At 47.8% G+C, this 18,861-nt stretch overlaps 1 protein-coding gene across 5 annotated transcripts in view; it reads left to right on the top strand.

The window, feature by feature from the left end:
- Positions 1-18,861, top strand: part of ppp1r12a (protein phosphatase 1, regulatory subunit 12A) — a 66,212-nt gene that overhangs the window by 17,217 nt on the left and 30,134 nt on the right. For all 5 annotated transcript variants that reach the window (XM_012815482.3, XM_031582983.2, XM_031582982.2 and 2 more), the window contains exons 2-3: positions 11,872-12,002; positions 15,182-15,300. In XM_012815482.3, coding sequence (XP_012670936.2) covers positions 11,872-12,002; positions 15,182-15,300 — 250 coding nt within the window. The remainder of the gene's footprint in view (positions 1-11,871; positions 12,003-15,181; positions 15,301-18,861) is intronic.

Below are 18,861 nucleotides of genomic sequence, written 5' to 3'. Positions count from 1 at the left end.
GCCTTCGTTCGGAAGTCTGTGAGTCTCTTAAGACTGCGTCAGACCTGAGTCAGACGCCAAGGTGGTCATTATGTCGGCTTGTGTTGTGGTTACTCACCCTGGTCATCAATCCTGTTTCCCTGCTGAACGGGTCCCGTCACTTCCTCAGTTTCTCAGTGGGTTGTGTTCAAGCTGAAAAGGACGCGTCGCTGTGGAAGTTTTGTGTTTTCTGTGTTTGCATTTTACTCTGATCTTGCAATGGGTATCTGCCCCCCAAGTCCAGCATATTTTCAATCAAAATAAAAGTGCTAAGAACTAGGAGGATAAGACCCGTTCAGCTATAGTACAGTACACACATTTGTAGACACAAGATGATGTTTTGGCAAGCCTTCTCAAACTGGACTCGCACCGTGGCTGATTGTGCAGGGAGGAAGAGACAGAGAGGGCGCTGCAGAAAGGAGGTATGGAAGGAGACTGATGGCTCTTGCAGGCTGGCTGGAAAAGTGTAAATAGGATGAGAAACGGCCCGGCTTGTTGAAGCTCCGTGGCAGTCGGGGAACGAGCGGCGAGGACCAAAGTGGTCTGAGATGACAGCTTGGCCCCGCGCAACATCGCCATGAAAGCAGAAAGCACCGGGGGGGGCGGTCACCTCTCGGGGATGCCAGGGCAGCTCTGATGGCAGACACAGTGCTTTTTGGCTGCTTCCACTGCTTGGATGGGAGCCTACTGGCAAACCTCTGGCACTCAGATCACAGGGCACCGGCCCTCACCCGCCGCTTCAACCTGGTGCCCTCCCTGGAGCCAGCATTGAAGGAGAAGTTCTGCTGCCCATAAGGCGGCTGGCAACAGTGATCAGTTCATACAGCACCAAGTGATGTTTGTTTTGTAGTGACAAACAAGAACCTGAACATGAAGTGTGGTGAAGGAATAGAGAGGGGATTCGGCATCTTTAATCTGCACAATTTGTTGTGAGCACGCAATGGCACCATACCAACATCAGTGCGTGTTTTTTTTTGTTTTTATTTATACGTTTTTACTTTTCAATCTTTCTCTATCTACTGTTCCTCTGGCCTTTTTCTGCTATTCAAAGCTGCCATTTCAAACTGCTTCTTGGAGACGGAGGAAGAGGATTTCAGGGTCCCTGTGATCTTCAGATCCTCCCTAAAGGAAGCGAGCCAGGGAGAGGAGTGGAGAGGAGAAGGGTCTGTGGCAGGGGCAGGGGAAGGGGAGGGGTCCTCAAGTGTCCACTCCTTGATGTGGAGGGCTGCTAAAGTTAGCCTGGAGGTCCGACGTGCGATCGCTCCCAGAGATAATTGCTCCTCCTTGTGCAGGCTTCTAGTTTACACACACACACACACACACACACACACACACACACACACACACACAGAGTGCAAGAGCGCTCTCTGCTCCCGCTGCAGCAGACTAGAGGCGGCACAGTGCCTTTTAAAGGCTGGAAAAAGCCCAGCGTCCTCTTTCTGAGATGCACGTGCGGGCTCGGTGAAGGGTGAGGGGGTGGGCCGGGGTGGGGGGTGGGGGCTCCTCTGGATGAGCTCCCGTGGGGCTCTGTGATGTGAGTCTCACTCGCCAACCTTCCTAAAATGATGTGAGAGCGGATGAGAAATGGGTTTGTGTGTGTGTGTGTAAAGTTGATTACTTTTATTTTTTGTCAGCCTTGTTTTCTTTCTTTTTTTTTACTTGGAAGTTTCTAAATATTCAACATGAAGAAATTTCACATGCTAATGGGAAAGGAGCTAGGAGTGTGTGTGTGTGTGTGTGTGTGTGTGTGTGTGTGTGTGTGTGTGTGTGTGTGTGTGTGTGTGTGTGTGTGTGTGTGTGTGCGTGCGCTGTTGTGTGTTCAGGCACCAGAACTTTAGAAATAACATTGAGTAACCAAACTCCTGGAAAAATAAACTCCAGTCCTGCACCTCTTGCTTTGAGGTCTCATGCCTGCAGGGGTAAACAACTAGGAACATTGCATGTGGTTATCAAAAAACGCTTTCAATAAGGCAATTTTGAGCACAGGTCTTACCCCAGAGTTTAGCAGTTAAAACATGGTTGTGGTAGAAGGTAGCTCTCAGCCGCACCCACCATACATGTAGATAATACATCATGGCCTTCGTCATCTGCTGTGTCTACCTTTGAAGTGTTTTGGAACGCCTTTTGTTTTGTTCCTGCCCTCTGCTATATGTAATCAAATCTGTAATCAAATCATGAAGCCAGGAAATGTGACTGCCAGAGGTCTAAAGGGCTCCCTTGCCCTCAGCTGTGTGAGATTATCTTTTTCATCTTGTCCTTGCAAGGTGTGTGTGTGTGTGTGTGTGTGTGTGTGGATCAGAGCCACCCCAGTGTGTTTTTAAATGAAGACCCACTCTTTATTTATTTATGTTTCCTAACAAAGGGGCCTGAACTCTTGTCTTCTTTCAGGCGCCGTTTCCATGGCATCAGTTTTGTTTCTTTCCTCCTTCCTCTCTTTCACTTTCTTTTTCTCTATCTCTCTCTCACTCCCTTCCTCTATCATTCTTCCTCGTTATTCCTCCCTCTTGAGCTCTATGGACAGTATGGCAGTGTAGGGAGGGAGTGTTTCTATTAGTGGAGTGACTCTCTCTCTCTCTCTCTCTCTCTCTCTCTCTCTCTCTCCCTCTCCCCCCCTCTCTCTTGTCACTCTCCGCAACCCCAGCCGGAATTCCAGCACATTATCCCGGGATTAGCATGGTCAGTCTGATGGCTGGCATATTGTTTGGCCTCCTAATCTACTCCATATTTATCCTGACCGCGCCGCGCGGCTTTATGGAGTTTAATCTATAGATAGCGGATGACCTGAGCAGCCCCTGCGGCTTGCCCTGCAGATGGACTGGCAGTCGAGTCGCCTCATGCCACTTCTCTTCACATACAGAAAACACACACACCACACCACACCACACCACACCACACCACACCACACCACACCACACCACACCACACCACACCACACCACACCACACCACACCACACCACACCACACCACACCACACCACACCACACCACACCACACCACACCACACCACACCACACCACACCACACCACACCACACCACACCCACCACATCATCTAATATTGCTTATGGGCTAGTACTGTCAGAGGTAAAGGGTTATCTCTCTGCTTGTACTGTATTGCACTCTCTCTCTGTGCGTGTGCGTGTGCGTGTGCGCCCTGCAGATGGACTGGCAGTCGAGTCGCCTCATGCCACTTCTCTTCACATACAGAAAACACACACCACACCACACCACACCACACCACACCACACCACACCACACCACACCACACCACACCACACCACACCACACCACACCACACCACACCACACCACACCACACCACACCACACCACACCACACCACACCACCACCACCACATCATCTAATATTGCTTATGGGCTAGTACTGTCAGAGGTAAAGGGTTATCTCTCTGCTTGTACTGTATTGCACTCTCTCTCTGTGCGTGTGCGTGTGCGTGTGCGTGTGCGCCCTGCAAGGATTCTTGGCTGCGCTATGGCCACTTTGGACCAGAACAGCTGAAGTGATCCCCCCCCCCCACTACCCTAAGATTGATGGGCCAACTTAGGGTCCTAACTGTTGACACACATTTCCCTGAAGAGGTATCAGAAGATGACAGCGATGGATACCAAAATTGTGTTCTTTTAGAACACACACACACACACACACACACTCTCTTTCACTTTCTGTGTCCTCTTACACACAACCACACCGAGTTGTCTGTGGTCTGTCGCCACAGGCACTATGGGGTGCTGTCTTTTGACTCTGCGGTGAGGTTGCATGATGTCTGGTGTTTGCACTGGATAGGGTTTCATTGCAGAAGGTGTCAGGGACTTTTCTCTTTAACCTACTTCTCTTCACTGACATACGCAGACATCTCCTCTCACTACTTTTTAATCGTCCTCTTCCCGCCAGTCAAACTCATTTCTAAAACTTTGCCTCCACGTGCAAGACTCACAAGGTCTTTTTTTTGTCAGTCATGTACTCATCCAAATAGTTTACAGTGATTTAATTAACTCTTAACAGGTAAGATTTCAGTTTCACTCCCCCTCTCTTTCTCTTTCGCACTCCCTCACTAACGCACACACAGCCTCTCTCATCCTTTCACTCTCTCTATCTCACCCTGTCTATCTGTCTGTCGCCTCTGCTCCTCCTGTCATGGAGAGGTACTTGAGGCGCTGTCTCGTCCCGTCCCCTACGGGCGGGGGGTAGGGGGGGGGGGAATCGGTCCCTGAGGTCTCGTCTGACGTGGGTTCTGTGTGGCGTGGGCCGAACGGCAGACCTGCGCTCACAGGAACGACGTAAACAGCACGTGTGTGATTTACGAGTGCTCTTTTCACTGTTTGAAAAGCAGGCGGGGCACCCCCACTGTTTACAGATCCTCCAAGACATACAACAGGCGGGAGGGGAGCGGGGTGGAGGTGTGGGGGGTGTGGGGTAGGAATGAAGTGGGAGAACTGATCGTGTGTGTGTGTGTGTGTGTGTGTGTGTGTGTGTGTGTGTGTGTGTGTGTGTGTGTGTGTGTGTGTGTGTGTGTGTGTGTGTGTGTGTGTGTGTGTGTGTGTGTGTGTGTGTGTGTGTGTGTGTGTGTGTGTGTGTGTGTGTGTGTGTGTGTGTGTGTGTTACTTGCTGAGGGATTTCGAGTGGTTGAATATGTGAACTACCAGCGTGATGTTCTGTAAGGATGCCCCTGTGTCACTTGCAGACTCTACTCCCTGTCTGTGGAAACCCGCATACGAGCCACAATGTGGTCAAACCCAACATGTCCCGGCCGCATTTACACTGCAGGGATGCATTCATAGGGATGCGTCTGGTCACAGCCCAGCAATTCGCGCACAGTATAATCTACTTTTAGCAGGCAAGTGGCCATGACCACTCAGGAAGCTGTTTGTAATTGAGGTGCTGAAAAATTGGCTGTCTAGTGGAAAACAGTCAAGGTGTTAAGGCTACAAAGCCTGGCCAAGCCACTCTGACGTATGCACCGTATGAAAATTGAGCATAAAATATGATGACAAAACATAAAGTATGAACATAAAAATATGATGAACTGAAAATAAAGTAATATTCTTTAAATTCTGTTTCCTGTAAATTCTCTGCATTGGTGCATTGGTTGGTTTAATTGTTTAATAGTGATGGATTATGTATAATAATAAGTCCTTAAGAACAGAAATGACTGTGCTCCTTGAAAAAGTGCACCCTGAAAAAAGCAGGGCATAGAGCCCTGTGGTGGTTCGTTTTTCGTCATGGTGCCTGTGACGATGTGACGTCACTACACATGAGTGTGCTCTGACTGCCATACCAACGAGCCTGGCTTTTTGGCGTTGTGGTCAGAGTGCATGTCTGGCACCCTGCAGACCCAAGTTCAAGTCCGGGTGTGGTGACTACGCTCTCCCTTCGCTACAGTGCCTTTTTCACCATGAGTGTGATTTCCTTACGAAATAGTTTGAAGCGTTTGGGGAAGTAGGAGTAGATTCATTTGGACGTCTGCCTCTGTCGCCACAGGTCCTGTACCTCACATGGTAGATCAGGTGACGCATAGTGCCCACATCAATGAGTTCAGGCTAATTCCCACAGAGCACAAACATCAACAAAATGTAGCTTGATGGTGGCTTTATGGTGGCTTATTTTGCATGAAAACACATTGCACTTGAGTACTTAAGCATGATGCAAAGGAGGAACCGGTTGCTCATTGAAATTTGGTCCACAGCCAGGTGCTGCTTCACGATAAAGTGATACACCTAAATTTCCTTCGGGATTAATAAAGTATCCATCTATCTATCTATCTATCTATCTACAATGCTTTGGCTAACTTCATTGATTGTTTTGAAATAGAGTGTGGATTTCTTGGGAAGTCTTGGGAGGAAAGGTTCACTCACTGGTGGTGGTAAAGCTGTTTTCACCTTCCCAGAACGTGAGCCTGAATTATATTGACAAATACACAAAAACATCCATGCTGAAGGCTGCATTGATCAGCCCCCATGCCCTTTTCAGGAGGCTCTTCCCAGAACTCCACACCCTCCATTAGTCAGATGCTTTTCAGGGAAGTCCTCTTTTGGGTCTCCTGGAAGATCTAAAGACGGACCCTTGTTTGAGTGCCTGTGTGTGATTGGGGGGGTTTATCTGGGGGAATAATTCTATCCTGTAAGGATGTTTGAACATCGATGCAGACCTAGTTGATCGTTCAGAAAGACCAGTGTGATCACAGGCTGCTGGTACTGAAGAATCAATGTGTAGTGAACACCTAACCCGTAACACCTAACCCCAAGTAGAGCATGCCAGAATGGCAAGTGTATGCAACTGATAAATAAAGCGAAAAACTCCTGGACAAAGATTTGAAAATTGACTGCGCCTAGCCTAATATTAATGTTTGCCAAAGTGCTAGTGATTGGTGGTGATTGACAGGCAAAGATACAAACTAAGATCACAGTGTGTGTCTGTGGTAGTAGATAGATAGCATATTACAACAGTGTCTATATTGCCATTTTGTGATGTTGGCAGTGGACTGAAATCTGATCTCTCCTGCAACACACATTTTAATGGGTCATGGATGTCCCAGTTTTGTATACTACCCAGTTCCCTTCATTTTCAAATTAGGTCGCTACGTTTCCTCCTCAGATAAGCTCTCACTTATTACAGAACAAAGAGGAAAATGTAACACATGCTAGTCACAATCAAAAGCAAATGCTAGCAAGCAACCAAAAAAGTATTCCCCTAGATCATGTTGCATGTTCAAAAGCTTAGAAAACAGGATAGTACACATAGGCCATCGTGTCCCCAGGCCTTAGTATGTCTGCAGTAAGGAGCTTGGACACCTTTTGTGCATGGCTGTTCAGGTACAATGATAGTGGGGATCTTGGACTGAGGGTCAGTGGTGCTTGTTGATCCTGCTGGAGGGAGGTGATGCAGTGAGGGGAGGTGGTGGACTGGGCTGTCGGTGCATCCATGCCCGTCAGTGGTTGTAGCTCAGCGTTGGAAGTCACACTGCTGTGTATAAATACCAACCTGACCAGGGGGACACAGTGTGCCGGACCCCCAAAGATGGCATCTGAATAGATTCAGTCGGATCGAACTACAGCCTGCAGTGTAGAGCTTGGAGTAATCATCAGTAGTTCTCTGTCTCTGTCTCTGTGTCTCTGTCTCTCCTTTCCGCTGCAGCTGTCATCATGCCGGTCTTTCTGACTTGCGCTCTTCTCTCGCTCTCTCGCTCTCTCGCTCTCTCGCTCTCTCACTCTCTCACTCTCTCTCATTCTCTCTGTCTCACCCTCTTTTAGTGTCTGTCCCTCTGAACCCCTAGTCTCCCCTCCCTCCTACATGTGTGTGTCTCACCCACTTGATCTCCCGCAGACTGACTCCCCGTTAGTCTCGGTCACTTACTCCCTTTCATTTGCCTCACAGCCTGGCACTTGCTCACTTTCCGTGAAATCTATACCCCGGTCATATATGTCAGCATGCTGAGCGCGTTCGTAAAGAATGAAGACAAATCGAGATGCCAGCACTCATCTCAAAATGGTGCCTGAAACGGGTTATTTTTAGCCACTCTTGGTTTCCATCACACAGCGACAAGGGGATACTAAAAAGGAAACTGAGAGAGAAAAAAAATGAGCTCTTTAGCACAGAGGGCTTTCGCTTTCAGAAAGAAAAGCAGCCTCTCTGGAAGCCAAAGTTCCCTCTACCCCGTCCAGCCTCTCCTACACCCACCATCCCAAAAAGCCAAAAGCGTTTTATTTTTTATTTCTCTCATTTGGTCTCACCAGCTTGCTGTGGAGGTGGTTTTGTTTTCCATGCAGCACCTTTCATCATAGGCCATCATCAGTTCCTGAAAACAATAAGTTTGCACAATAGATGAGCTGTTTTCTAAGGTGCGCTGGATCACTGTTATACGTGTTGGATGCCCACCACGTAGCTAAAGCCTCAGCTGAATTAGGCTTGACACATTGGATAAACATCCAGTACCTCCAAGGCTGCAAGCCTCTATCAGGCTTGGTTCATCTCTCGTTCTTGATCATCTGCTGTTTACTGTAATCCCCCCCCCCTCTCTCCTCCCCCCCTCTTCAGTCTGTCGATCCCACTCTTCCTTCACTCCTCTCTGGTCTTTTCCCCCTCAGTCTTTCAGCCACGGCTTGCTACTTGACTCCAATATGAGAAGACAGATCCCATTACCCAAATGTGTTTGTGTGTGTGTGTGTGTGTGTGTGTGTGTGTGTGTGTGTGTGTGTGTGTGGGGGCATCAGTGAGAACTCTAGCACTGTCGTTGCGTCCCCCCCCCCCCAGCAGCCATACAGCTCTGAGTAGAGTAGAGCTGCTTAGGGGCTTGTGGACCACTGCTATTCAGTCATTTGTTGCTGCGTGCATCCCTCTAAGTCCTGTGGCCTGGCTGCCCTCTGGACAAGGCCCAGTCTCGCCGGGCCGGCCAGCCAGCCAGGGAGGGAGGGAGGGAGGGAGGGAGGGAGGGAGCGGGAGGGAGGGAGGGAGTGAGCGAGCGAGCGAGAGGGGAGGGATTTGGGGGACACAATGCCATCTATTCTTGCCAACATTAATAGTCAGATTAGCTCCCACTCTCAGCCTGTAGCGCGCTCACGCATTGGGCCAATAAAAGGCACGCTTTGTGCCCGCCTCTGCCTCCTTAACCCCTGCTACGCCTAGCTGTCACCCCGTCGAGAAGTGATCCAAACCATACAGTTGACTGGAGAAGAGCACCTGTCACCGTAGGCCGTCTGGTTCAAACTGAACTGTGTGTTATTTGGGTGGTGCTTGCGGGGCCCATCTCATCATGGTAACCTAAACATACAGAATCTCTGCAGTTTAGGGAATCTCTGAGTTTAGGGACAAGGAAAGTAAAATGAACATTTTGCTTTATCGCAGAATCCTCTAGATTTCCATAATTTAAAGTGTGAAGTAAATGAGTCACTGAGGATTGAACTTCAGTCAAACTCAATTCAAACGTAAAGTTAATTCTAATCCTGAAGCAAGTTAAAATTAGTAGCATCTAACTCTCTCCATATTAATGGATTTGGAGATTATTTTAGGCCTCATATTCCCTTTTTGCTGTGCCTGTGTGTACCAGTCCGACCTCCCACCCCCCCTCCACACATACACACACTGAAGTGGACGATATTTCTCACACCTGCCAGCTTTTAACAATTACTGCTATTAAAGGATTACCATTGTTGGTTTGTGGGAGGAGGGGGGTCAGGGGGGGAAGGGGAGGAGGGGGATGCTGACGCACTGCACGCCGGAGAGCTGGAAGAACAGCCTTGTTTGCCTTAAGGGGCTCGGTTGCCGCTTGAGCCAAAAGATTCCAAAGAAGTGTGAAAGACTGACTTGAGTTAGCAAAAGAAGGAGGGAGGGAGGGAGAGAGAAGGGGGGTGGGGGTAGGAGAGGGCGGAGAAAGAGAGCACATAGGAAGAGCGATAACCTATATCTTGCAGCCTGTGCGTGAAGGAGTTGTGCAAGTATGCAAACAAATCCATACAAGTCGCTCAAGTGCTGCCCTGTCATTTGCATGGCTCACTCTAGCTGTCACACACAGTTCCCCAGCTCTTAAAACAAAGAGTGTGTGTGTGTGTGTGTGTGTGTGTGTGTCTCTCTAGTATTTGTTAAATACCTGATCTGTTCTTGGGTATTAGTTTGCATTATGCCTGCCGTCTATGCTTGGAACTCCCTCGTAGACTAGTTACCTCATGCAGCGTAGATGTAGACAGTCACTTACATTAGTGTCTGTCCTGGATGTAACTTTGTGGATTCGGCTGTAAAGTTGCATTTTTCTTTTTCTTTTCTGGTTTAATAAAACAAAAGTAGAAAAGGGGAAAAAAAGGGTTTCGAGAACAAGTTTAGCTTTCATAGCATAGTGAAGTTCTGGCTGGAGTACTGCTGTGATGGAAAGGTCCACTGACAAACAGACCTGCCAGACAGAGGTTAAGGATCCACCCCTGGGGAATATCCCCATCAGGCATCTGTGTGGACACCCATGCAGTCTCCACCCTGGCCCAGATAAGACTGCAGAGGCCCTGTAGACTCCTGCTGGCCCTGGCCATGTATGGCGCGGCAAACGGCCCAAATTTGGACAAGGATTCTATCCAGATAGTCGTGTGCCCTGAACGTGTGGCCTGTGTGTGTGTGTGTGTGTGTGTGTGTGTGTGTGTGTGTGTGTGTGTGTGTGTGTCCTCTGCGTAGTCATAGCAACCCATAGACAGACTTTATGAGGAGGCTGAGGGTCTGCTTTAGGAAGGAGAGAGAGAGAGAGAAATGAAGGTTGTGGGAACTTGGAGAAGAGATTAGAGTCCTAAGTCTCAATCTACAGTGGTCTCAGAGGAATCTGAGCTGAAGGATAAGTGTGGAGGATTGTGTGTGTGTGTGTGTGTGTGTGTGTGGAGGATTGTGTGTGTATGTGTGCGTGTTTTGGTGGTTTACTCACAATGCTGAATTGGGCAAGGTGTGTGTGTGTGTGTGTGTGTGTGTGTCTATGGTGCACAATTTCCTACACTATGAGGTTCATGGAATAGTTGATTAGAAAAAAAGAAAACAATTTCCAGTAGTGCAGCGAGCGGCTGATCCTTTCCCTCTGCTCTTTGGATACAGTTTCACTCTTTCACTGTTTTGATGTTTCACTCTTTCACTGTTTCTGCTCACAGTCCTCACCCCACCACCACCCCACCCCTACCTGACCGTTCTTATCTCTCTTTCGGCTTCTCTGTGTTCTGAGACCAAAAATCATCTGTCTGCTTTTGAAGTCGGCCACACCTGAACTCTTGGCTGCCCCTGGGCCTCTTGTTGGCTTGGCCCACAAAGTGAAGCCGTTCCTCACCTGCCCTGAGACGAGCACCCCCCCCCCCCCCTCATTATTCTGTCTCTTTCCCCCTTGCTTTGGAATGTGGTCTCGCACACACAGTTCCATCTGAGAGAGTACAGTGTACGGTTACCCCCCCCATTCCTGCTGTGTGTTACAGTAGCTCGTCTCCTCTATAGACCCCTCCTTTACGATACACAAGATATGACAATTATGAATGAACACTCCAAATGCCACAGATACACAATGTAATGTAAACCTCATTAAGTTCCTGAATTGCACACACACTTGCACTTAACAGCCTTGGCTACATCAGCGAATCCATCCTAGAGTTGGATTATTTTGGTGAAACATTGGTAGCCTGGTTCTGGCCTGCACCTTATGAAGCAGTTGTAGCCAAGTATTTTTTTTTTTGCTGTTAGCTCTTCTTCTGTCAGTCAAGTAGCGGCACGTTGTAATTGGGGCACACTCTTTGAGAATTGTTTTGTTGTTTTTTTTTTAATGTTGATACGCTAATGTTTTCAACAGTGTCAGAGTACTGGGAAGCCTGGTTGTGGAAGCCTGAAGCTGAGAGCCAGGATTTGAGAAGGTCTATGTGGTTTGGCTTTGGCATTTAAATCTCAACCTCACTTGTCTAGAGGGCCCATGCCAGCGTCTTGCATGAGTAGCACGGGCTGAAAACAGAACTGAGATCATCTGATAAAGACCGAAAATGAAATGTGGGATGTCTCGGAAAAAAGAAATACTGCAAAGGGGGGGGGGGGGAGGAATATCCTAGCTGTCCACTAAATCATGCCTTTGCTATATGGTATTGCAAGCAGTCTGACTATGTCGCTGCATTTTGGAAAGGCTATTGCTGCCAGCATTCCATTGCGTTCTGGAGAGCCCCGGCGATCCAAAAGCAGGCAAGCATCCTTCAAAGAGCTGGCAGCTCGTCCCGTTCGTAAGCTAGCTCTGCATGCCGTCCCTATCGGTAGGGTCAGATGGGTTCACTCAGAAGAAATGCTGCACTTCTTTGGACTCCTACTGTCATTTAACAATCTCTCTCTCTCCCCCTCTCTCTTTTTCCAGGCCTGCATAGATGATAACGTGGACATGGTGACGTTCCTGGTGGAGCACGGTGCGGGCATCAACCAACCTGACAACGAGGGCTGGATCCCTCTTCACGCCGCGGCCTCTTGTGGATACTTGGACATAGCCGAGTAAGTGGTCCTCATTGCGCCTCAGTTTTTGGGGGGTCAATGGGTTTAGTTTGATTAGCTCATCCAGGTGTTGGTCATTGGTCATGCATGCATTACAAACACACACACCCTCGTTATTGTTGCTCATTCGGTTCCCGATGTAGATTTGGAAACGTTAGGGTTCACTGCAGTCTTATGACGATAACTGGTCTGGAAGTCACGCGCACATTTTGTGCACTGTGAAGTACACGTTCAAGTTGCCTAATCTGCTCGTAGAAGCCCATCCAAGTAAGCCATCTGAATAACCATGTGCAGCTCCTGAGTGTTTCGATACTACCTTGGCCGGCCTCCCGTGTCCTCTGGCATGGCTGAATGCGAAGCGTAGGCCTTAGGCTCAGGTCCAGCTCTATTAGTGACCTCTGTCCGCACACAGCCTCTCTAGTGATGGATGGTCCCCAGTTTATGCCTTCTCTTATTCTCTTCCTCTGCCCTTTATTCCAGCCCCTTTGCAATACATCAATATCCTATATAAATGGTGGACATAGCGAGGTATTAGATCAATAGTTTGTCTCTTTTTTTTTTTTTTTTTTTTTTTACCTTTTTTTTAATTTTTTAAATGAAGTGTGTAATGGGCAAGTTGACCCTCAGGAGGTCGTGGGGCTTGTCATGCATGTAATGATGTTCCTCCCACACATCTTTTAGAAGGGTCACCTACACTATCCAGAAGCCCTCTGACCATCAGCCGTGGGTCTGCAATTATTGATTGCAATCAATGATGCATTTCTTTGCTATGCTCACTCTTGCAAATCATATATAAAAGTTTTTTGAGGTGGTTCCATTGTAGCGTAACCTGACCAAAGGTTTAATTTGAATTGAAGCCTAATTTTTGAAGGCAGGAGATCCGAAACCGTACTATAACAAAAAAAGTATCTGAAACCAAGTGACCTTTCTTGCATATGGTCCATCAGCCTTCAGGAATGGTAACACTGAAAACTGACATTTTACAGTTTTATATGCTTGCGTAGGGTCAGCCATCCAAAAAGATAAACTCACTTACTGAGGAAAGGGTGCCATGAAGCTGACAAACATTCCCCTGATACGATGATGGTCTTTCTCAAAACCTGAGTTTGAGGAGTGCCAACTGCCTGGACAAAGGAAGGTTGGCAGGTTTAAAAAAACAAATGTGCCCATGTTGTCTGGTGGTGGTTATGCATTCTTGTGGTTGACTGTATGGACAGCTGATGGGTTGAACTGACAGAATCACCCAGCGGTGCCCACCCCTACCCACAGTAAAGGAGTGTAAGGAGTGGTGTTATCTCTCAGATCTCTGTATCTATAACACCAAGTAGTCAGGTCAAGGAGGGCTTTCTTTTGTTCAGAGAGAGAGACATGTCACTGAGGTTTTGATATTGAGTTGCATCCTCGGTTAATCTTGAGTCAGAAGGGTACCTTTCAAGAGAACAGAAGACGCCTGAGATTTTTATCAGTGGACATTCAAAGCTCAGCTGAACCGGTTCTGTGTTCCTTTGCCACTCATTGTTCAGGGAGGGTGGCGCTCTGACCTTAAAATGTCAACACATTATGTTTCAGAAGCCCTTAATAATTGTCCTCTCAGGAAGAAAAATATATTACTGTCAAATTGAATGAAGTGGTGTGTGGGCATGAACTTCTCGGCTGCATTGATTCTTCTTCTAATTACACTCTGTGAGGTTTTCCGTCCTGACGCTGTAACTCTGAAAGTCATAATCAAGACTTGGTTTCTTAAAAGCCAACTGTGGCTCACCCCCCCCCCCCCCCCCCGGGCTAAATGAACATATCACAGTTTAATCTAAATGTCTCCAAGCTTGCTGGCCTGAGTTTAATTATTATCAGTGAGTGGCGCTCCACACTTGTCTCCTATTGTGCCATTAACTCCCATTACCAGGGCTGGTAACTCCACCCTATTGTTCAGGAAGACAAGGGCTCACTTGTTCTAGAGCGGTACAATGGGACGATGGAGAGGTGAAGTGAAAAGGCTTGACTTATCCACTCACCGAATGGAGTGCCTTCCTCAGGAGGCCGTGCTGTGGATCAGCGAATGTCCTCTGGTAGCATACACATGTAGGTTAACTCCTCCTTTCCCCTCTAGTAGGGAATATACTGCTGGATAGGGAGCAACCAGAATCCTTCAAAAGCCCCAATACCAATACCACAGCCTTTCTTCCCAATCAGGGTGGACCACCAACCACAAAGCCTGTGGGACTTGTAAAAGAACCCCAAAATAGGATTGGCTGAATGCTAATGTGATATATACCTTTGGTTTTGTGGACCCTGGCTTTTTGAGGATTTTTTTTCTCTGAAATGTCTTTTTTTTAAGTGGTGCGTCTGAAACTCCACACATCAGCGACTAGGCTAATTGTTAGCAGCCTCAGTCGGTATGCGTGTTTTCTGTTTGAGCACCGGTTCTCTGAGCACTAGCCATCTCGGAGAGCAGGCTTAGGGGAAAGACATTTTAAAGAGTGCTTAGCTTAAAAGGCTGAGAGGCTAATTATGTTGCACTGGATGCGAGCAGCTGAGCATTGAAGGCATGTGTAGTCATGTTGCTAATCGTGTCTGAATGCTAATAAACATTTGGGGACCTTCTGGGGCCGCTATAGGGTCAGTGGAGTTATATGTGTCAGGGTTTTTTTTTTTTTTTTTCTCTCAAGGTCAAACAGTCAGGCTAAGCTTTCCCCAGGGGGCAACAGCACTGTTTTATCACCAGATGGCATGCACAGTGTTGTCAGCCCAAGCTGCTAGCCAGTAATTTGAAGCAAAACACACACTGACTTGCTCTATGGTATGCATTTTATTGACAGCAGTCTAGGCCCGTCATTTACCTGCAGCTACTGTTACCTTCTTGGGTCAAGCCTTTATCAAATTTTTTTGTATTTCAAATGTTGGAAAGTGTGTTGGATATAGCAAACTAGTCATGGGATAATGCACATCACGTATATAGCACATACTTAGTGTGTGTTCTCTATGTTTTGGAAGAAAAAGCGTACTCTTCAGTAAGCTTCAGTCTCATCACAAAATAGACAAGCAAAGTCCTCCCCCCCCCCCTTTTTCCTGCTTGCTTGCTTGCTTTTTTGGCCCATTTAACACATTTCAAGGGTGTATAATAGCGTGTGTAGAGCTTGAGTGAATTAAGCTGTATTAACCTCGTGCTTCTGTCTCTTCAGGTATCTAATCAGTCAGGGTGCAAGTGTGGGCGTCGTCAACAGTGAAGGGGAGACGCCATTGGACATTGCAGAGGAGGAGGCCATGGAGGAGCTTCTGCAGAACGAGATCAACCGACAAGGTGACTGCATAGACATCTTAGACAGACGAAGGTGTATTAATACCACTCAGATGTTGGGTGACACTTTAAACCTAGACAGAATTGCTGTTCCCAAGTGTGACTTATCATCTGTGTGTAACACATTTGTTCAGGTTTGGTAATTGATAGCCATGTCAGGAAGGGACATGGGCGGGTCCTATTTGCACAGGATCATGGTGCGTGCAGCCAGGCCACTGTGCCCTGCAGTCATATCAGACAGCGAAGCTTTGGCAGCGTTCCAGTACTCCAGCATTCGCAAACACCAGCAAGCATAGAATACAAGTTCCACTTGTCTCTCTTTCTCTCTGTCTCTGTCTCTCTCTCTCTGATTCTCTCCTTTTTTGCTCCCTCTCTCTCTCTGATTCTCTCCTTTTTTGCTCCCTCTCTCTCTCTTATCCTCTCTAATCCCTGCTGTTATACCACGCTGTGTACATCATGTCCAGGTATGTCATGCGTGTGCCGTCATACAGGATTTAAGAAATCGAGCGAACGCAACAATGGCGTGACCAAACCCCCACTCACTCCTGGTCTGCTCTTGCTTGGTTGCGTACTTGGGGCCCAGTTACATAATGGGAGGGGGGGAGGGGGGAAATATGATCCACTTCACTTTGGGCCTTTTGTGATGATACTAAACTGGATGGAAGGCTTTTTTCTATTTTTGGCTGCGGCCATTCTTGAGTTGATGAAATGAAGCTGTGCCGTTGGTTGAAAGGCTTTGTTCAGACATGCGGCGATGGCCCCGGGCCCTGTAGGACTCCTCTTCTCATGCATCTGAAGCAGTGGGAGGTGATGGCCGTAGCCTTTGTGGCGTGGCAGGGGGCTGAGCCGTGGATTTGCCCGGGCCTTTCCTCACTTCTCCCTTACGTCTGTGGGAGAAGGTCGTTTTTTTTTTTTTTTTTTTTTTCAGGCCCTGACCACTTGACATTGCTAAAAAGCGTTACAGAGGGACGCCTTCCCTACACCGCATCACCCCCTGAAGCTGTCTATGGAAACATTGCGCAACACGCACGTTAAAGTGTGAGTTTTTCCCTTCCAGCTCTGAGGCTGACTCACACACTGCATCATTTTGAAAAAGGTGGGCAAGGGTTGAGAGGGGGTGCAGGCAGGGACCGAGTGTTTACTCCATTTTAATGTATGTACGGTGTATCCTGACGTAGATACCAACCGGTCGAATCTACGTCAGCATTGGCCTCGGATGACTTTAAACAGTAGATGGCGTGTTGAGCCATTTCAAATTGATGCGTTTCATCACAGTACCCTAATAGCACTTAGTTTACAGCTCAAAAAACACATTTAAATGAAACACTCTTTGAAATACTGTACATTTTCACGAGTTTGTGTGCAGGCAGGTTTGGGAGTCGCAAAATCGCTGCGTTAATATAAGACCCCCTCCAAGCTTGCCATCTCAGGTTTCTTCTGAGAAACACAGAGGGAAGGGGCTCTCCATCTGTCACAGCTTGTTTGCACAGATAGAGCCCTGTAAGTGGGGTAACACAGGAGCGAGGCTGCGCTCCCTGAAGTAACCTGAACCTGACCCCTCGTATGTCGGAAGGAGTCGAGGGCAGGAGCTCCGGGATCTGGGACGAGGTTTGTTTGGTCTACTGTGGTCAGGGCAGATCCCTCAACACGCCACCAGTCTAGAGAGGGTTTTAATAAGGCAGCTGGGATGCAGTGCTAATATTCCCAGCCTGCTGTTTGTTAGCATGTAGCATTCCTTAAAAGTGTGTTATATAACTGCCGTGGCTTAACCCACACCCAAAGGGAATCAAGCACATCCCAGCCAATGGCAGCTGTCAGGTTTTATTTGTGGAGATTGACGGCCACAGTGTGGCTTCGAGGTAGTGACTGCATGCAGTTTGCAACCACCCTCTAGCCTGTGCTGAAAGACGAATGCCACTGTAGTCATTTCTTGAAAACTGCAGAATTCGTAGAATTACTAGCAGTGGACTTTTCTTTCTTTCTTTCTTTCTTTCTTCTTTTTCTTCTTTTTTCTAAATCCCATCTGCGGCAGTGTTCTGATGGGAATACGTTTTAAACAGGTCAAGACGGCTACTCCTCAAGTTTATTTGATTCAAGTCTATTTGAGGCCAAAGCATGCACTGATGGGTCAGCAAGCTGAGCTGTGTGAGTATCGCACAGAAAGGCCCATATAGAGCTTGATTGCCCTGCTGCTGCTGCCGATCCTATCACAACATGGAGATAGAGCCCCATTCTCCGCCGTCGGAGATGTTGTTACATAACAGCGTTGTGTAATGCCCTCTGCGCCAGTAATGTGATTGGCCTCTCTTGTCTTGTGCTCCACTCTGAGCGAGACCCCAGTCATGGGGTTAAATTCATCGAGGATGGACAACAGTTCCCCCCACGACCCACTCGACCTTTATTCCCTTCTGTGGCGGCACACCACTGGAGGAGGTCAGGTGACTGGGCCTCCTGCCATCACCCCCCCAACCACCTCTCCCTCCAAAATGGTCCAGACCATGATTCAGTGTCTTGTTAAATGTGGTGATGATGAGAAGGCCTTTTCCCACGCTGTAAACGTCTGCTTTTATTTGAGGGTCTTTTCTTAGAGGGCTTGTTTGTTACGTTTCCTTCCTGCTAGTTTTAATGTAGATTGGACGTGGCCAAAGACAGACATTTGGGCTGAGAAGGCTGAACACAGAGGCTGGTGGCAGAAAGGGGCACGATTATCAGTCAGCTTTTGGGTTGCTGGCTTTTGTCTGTTTACTTTCACAGGGATGCCTTTATGCACTGGCTCAGGGTGCAAGGTTTTCTGTTGTAAAAACCAGCTTTGAATTTGGGCCAGATTATCCAAGAGGCTGCTATTTTGTGGTCTTGCGGAGGTCAATTAGTCTTCCTGCTTTTTATAGACCCAGCATGTTCCCCTGTGCTCTGGCTGTGGACTTTTGTTCTACCTGTTTTGCTTGTTACATGCAGTAATGGGGCCCTTTGTGATCCCGCAAAGAAAAAAAGGCCATTATGACATCCAGTTGTTTGTGATCCCGCAAAGAAAAAAAGGCCATTATGACATCCAGTTGTTTGTGATTCCGCAAAGAAAAAAAGGCCATTATGACATCCAGTTTTTTACGGAGAGCACTAATGACCTGAACAACAAGAGAGGGGTGACTGAGATCAGTGTCTTGCCCTCATCGCCCCTGTCCTCTGCTACACAGGGCCGTGTATTTGCTGGGACGACCAGTGACCTCATGGTACAACTGCAGTTTTGCTTAGTAGCCTTCTAACAGTGCTTCTCTTAATGTTTTTATGTAACGGTCTGAACTCCCACAGTGCTGGGTGCAGGCTGGCCATCGCAGTGGAATAAAGGGACTAATTGAAACCCATTACGGGAGCACAGTGTAAACCACTGTAATGGCGTCATGTGGGTAGAACTAAAGGCCATGGTTCCTGTAAGTATTGTGGCCGCTATGCCATGTGACTTGAACTCTGACCTCATTTGGGGGCTCAGCTGGGATCGATCCAGTCCTGGGTTTGCCTCTACAGCTCGGAATAACCTCTCCGATGGATTCATTTGACCGGAAATTGTCA

Source organism: Clupea harengus, chromosome 16, assembly GCF_900700415.2.
Source record: "Clupea harengus chromosome 16, Ch_v2.0.2, whole genome shotgun sequence".
NCBI classification, from domain to species: Eukaryota; Metazoa; Chordata; class Actinopteri; order Clupeiformes; family Clupeidae; genus Clupea; species Clupea harengus.
This window is presented reverse-complemented; position numbering and strand designations above follow the sequence as displayed.